The sequence below is a fragment of the Crassostrea angulata genome, chromosome 8 (assembly GCF_025612915.1).
Source record: "Crassostrea angulata isolate pt1a10 chromosome 8, ASM2561291v2, whole genome shotgun sequence".
Classification (NCBI taxonomy): domain Eukaryota; kingdom Metazoa; phylum Mollusca; class Bivalvia; order Ostreida; family Ostreidae; genus Magallana; species Magallana angulata.
Window position 1 is genome coordinate 32,111,903 of NC_069118.1, and position 4,209 is coordinate 32,116,111.

Here is a 4,209-nt window from a genome sequence, read left to right on the forward strand (position 1 = left end):
ATCATGACACTTGTCAATTTATTTGATAAGGTACAACAGTTGTATATAACATGCAAACAACGCTCAAATGCTACTTTCTTCAAATATTGGAATTGGATTAGAGATGTTTTTTTTTTATTGAAAATAGAATTAATAATACATGTATTATAATAATCAAAGAATAGAATTTATGAATCCATCAGTATATAAAGGAAAGCAAAATTTAAAACTATTTCATAGAAAATGCCAACAATGAAATTCAATATACACGTCAGAAAAAGGCCACTTTTGTTTGATTTTCATCACATCTTTATAATTGATGATGTCTACTTTAGATATTTGATTTTCTTTACATTCCCTTTGAAACACTCACACACAAACAGATCGTCATTGTTGTCCACACATAAACCAAAAGGATCCTTTAGATCACAGTTATCAATGTAACGGAGAAACTGTCCATTCTGATCCAGAATGTGGATACAATGGTTGTTACTGTCTGATGTCAGGATATGACTCTGACTGTCTGTTGTGATACCAAAGGGTTTAAATGGTTTGTTCTTGGTAACTGAGGGATGCCCGGTGTATCTCCATCTGAGTTTCCCATCCTCATTAACCACCACTACTGCACCAGCCTTATAGTCAGCTACACAGATGTCATGGTTTCTGTTCTCTGTGATGTATTTAGTATTATGATTCCCTGAGTACAGTGGTTTACCTTTATCATCAAATTGAATTGTTTGTTTCTCTGTAGATCCAGAGTAACGGACAACTTTGGATTGAGTGTAATCAGTACTGAACATGGTAACCAGGAGATCACCAGTAGAGGTGACACACAGCTTACTAGGCTTCCATCCCTGTAATGTGATCAAGTCTTCTATCTGTCCATTCTTTACTATGTTTACTGTCCTTGTTGTACCGTTAGCGTACAATAGATCCCCATTACTGTCTACAGCTATATCAATAGGCCAATATCCTGATTTTGTTTTGATTGTTTGGAGGAGTGAACCGTTAATGTTGAAGCATTTGATATCATTGGTCTCTCCACTTATCCAAATCCTGTCCTCATTCAGACAGGTAACATGGCGTAGTTTTTCATGCCCAGTCTGTATTGTGGCAACAAGCTCGGGTTCATCCAGTAGTTCACTGACTGAAGTTTTGGGTTGGTTTAGTGACAAAACATTTTCTTCTGTAGCAGTAGATAACGGGGTGATCTGTCCAAACAAACTACACAACTTCTCACGATCTATTGGTTTTGGAATGAATGTTGGCAGTGAAACCTGAACCTTGGGTGGAAGCTTGCTGAACTCTCTGATCTTAGAGCTGTATTCAATGGTTGAAGATACTTCAGTGGATTTCTCGATTTTCCTTATGGCTTGTAATGTTTCTTTTATGAGAGACTGTATCTGTTTGATTTCATTCAAGTGTTTCTGTAAAATGTCTCTGTGTTTCACTTTTATCTCGCTGATTTCAGTTTTCATTTTGTTGATGATGGCGTCGATTTCTCTGTGCCATTGCTCTCCTTGTTTAGACATTGTTGTTGTAAGTTTTTCATATCCTCCATCCAGGTTGGCAAGCTGATTTTCCAAGTCATGTGAAATTTCTTCATATGTAGGGGAAATATGATTTTCGAACTCTTGTTTATCTTTTTTTATATCGTCTTTCTTTGTCTTGAATACTTCTGTAACTTCTACAAATTTATGTCTGCCATGTTGTTCAGATGCAATGCAGGAAGAACAAACAAAAATGTTGTTGCAATCTTTGCACTGAAATTTACAATTTTTTTGTGAGTGTGTTTCACATTTTGGATAGATGAGGGTTGATCTTCGTTCCTGGAATGGAACTATTTTATGTTTGTCGTATCCATCTGAGATGTGATCTCCAATGCAGGGCTTGCAGAGGTTGACATGACAAAAGTCACAGTAGCTGTGTACTATGGTGGTCTCACAAAAGTCACATCGGTGAACATCCTGGGCACTAGAATGAGGATTCATGGCTGTTCAATTTCTAAAAAATATATTGAATACTTATAACTTTTATGTTCAATTATAAAAATAAAAGGATTTTAATGTTTTCTAAATTCTCAGACACTGTCACAGTGAAGAATTGATTTTGTATGTGTAATAGTATGAATATTATGAATATGATTATCATATTATTTGAGTACATAGATTAAGTATATAGATTTTAAAATAAAAACCAACCAAATCTGACACACATTTTAAATACACACCACACACACTTAGATCCACCCTGTACCTTTACACACCTGTATATATACCCCAGGGGCAGTGATTTGGTAAACATTTGTGTGCATGAGTTTTATTGGTCAGATATTTGTTAGGGTTGTTGTGGTTGGTTTGTTGATCTGAGTATGATAGTTTGCCGCCAAGTTTTGTCAATCTTTGTTTGGTCAGCCAGAGGGTAGCAGTTATATAGAATAAGACCTACATCATAAAGTTTGACAACTGACTATTTCTCTTTCTGGTAAGTAACATATTAACTAATATCCCATGTATTAAAATATTATTTAACATGTACTTTTCTATAAATTAGCAAATTAGTAATTTCTTATGAAGCACTATAACTAATTAGAGTGAATGAGTGTCATGAAAGAGTATTATAGATTTATTTAGTAGATATTGATTATAAAGTCAATATTTGATTCTTATTCAAAGGAGTAACTGATTTTCTAATCAGTTTAAAGAGTGTTTTTATGATGATCAAATATTTGGTCTAATTGTTCAAAATGTCATTGAGCAATGTAAATGTTTTTAATTCAATAGTATTTTTAGTATTCTGTTAATTGAATTACAGATATATAAACCATTATACACTCATCATTACATGAATAGAGGAAGCTTATTCCCATAGAATGGTGAGACAATTTCTAATGAATAATGTGTCTATTATATTTTTAATTGCAACCTATTTTTATGATTATTATGGGAGAAGTGCATATCGTATAATACATTGGAATTGTAAGAGTTACCTCCCTTTAATTGCTTTATGTAAATATATAATATGAATTATGATATCGCTATGATATTATGTGATCATTCAAATCTAGATGGAAATTAAGTAAATTATCATAGCATGAGGATTATTGTTTTATATTTGCAGGGCTCTCTATCATTTAATTTCACTGTCACTGTGTCCACAATAAATATTCGAACCCTCAACAGGCGTTATTTATTATAAGTAAAACCTGTAACATATGTGACATTATTTTAATTTAGATTTCTCTATAAAAATCACCTAAATGATTAAAATTAACCCCCCCCCCCCCCCTTTAATTTTTTTTTCAGTGGGACATTAATATAAATTATTAGACAGTTTTCAGAATTTTATAAATCATTTCTAAAAAACTCAGCTAATATTGTTGCGTTTGATTACCTGTAAATTATGGAGTTGAATAAACAGAACATTAGATTCAAAACGAAAGTAGTTTTATGATGTTTTCGGGTATTTCTATTCATAATTTCAGATCTAATTAGAATTAGGCTAACGTTTATATGTTTTATTCACCATAGCTTGCAATTTAATTTAAGTTAATAAGAAAACAAACCTTGTTATAAAAAAATTTACATATTCTTTAACTGTCTGGTATGCGTCCCCAAAACATGGCTGATCTTGCTCTGAATGTGACCACCTGATTAGAAATTTATAAAGGAATACAAGAGTTACTCCCCGTTGATCGCTATCGACGTTGCCTGGTTCAAGTCTCTAAATATTTTTTCCTTGAGAGTAAATATCTATTGTATTTTTCTTCTAAAATTAAAGTTTAGTCTATTAAAAAAATATAGAATATGTAAAGAATAAGACACAAGTAGAATTACTACTTTGAAGAATTATTATTTATGTTCGGTATGTCATATATGCATAATATTAGAGAGCACTAAATACATATATAAAAACCAAATGGGTTTAATGTGCAATTTTAGTGTTGTGTACTTTCGTAATAATTAATAGTTGAGCAAGAGGGTCATGCATCAAAAGTGTCCCAGATATAAAAGCAGAGCAAGTTTTATTATATATATATAATAGTGTAATTTTTGTAACAGGCCATATGGTTGGTTTATATGCCAATATTTTTAAGCAGTTGATCATTATTTTTCAGTATAGATTTCTCTTCCAGTTAAAAGATACGTCTCTAATTATAGACCCTTTCACTGTAAAAAGATTTGAGACATTTAAAGTTTTTTTTTTATGTTTTTGGTTTATACCCTGTGA

The 4,209-nt window shown here is 32.0% G+C and overlaps 1 protein-coding gene across 1 annotated transcript; it reads right to left on the reverse strand.

The window, feature by feature from the left end:
• LOC128158954 (uncharacterized) lies at positions 1-3,786 on the reverse strand. The gene is made up of 2 exons (XM_052821944.1): positions 3,545-3,786; positions 1-1,983 (listed from the first exon to the last, which is right to left on the reverse strand). Exon 2 carries the CDS (start codon positions 1,968-1,970, stop codon positions 306-308), a length of 1,665 nt encoding a protein of 554 aa, XP_052677904.1. The 5' UTR covers positions 1,971-1,983; positions 3,545-3,786; the 3' UTR covers positions 1-305.
• Positions 3,787-4,209: the final 423 nt, after the last annotated feature.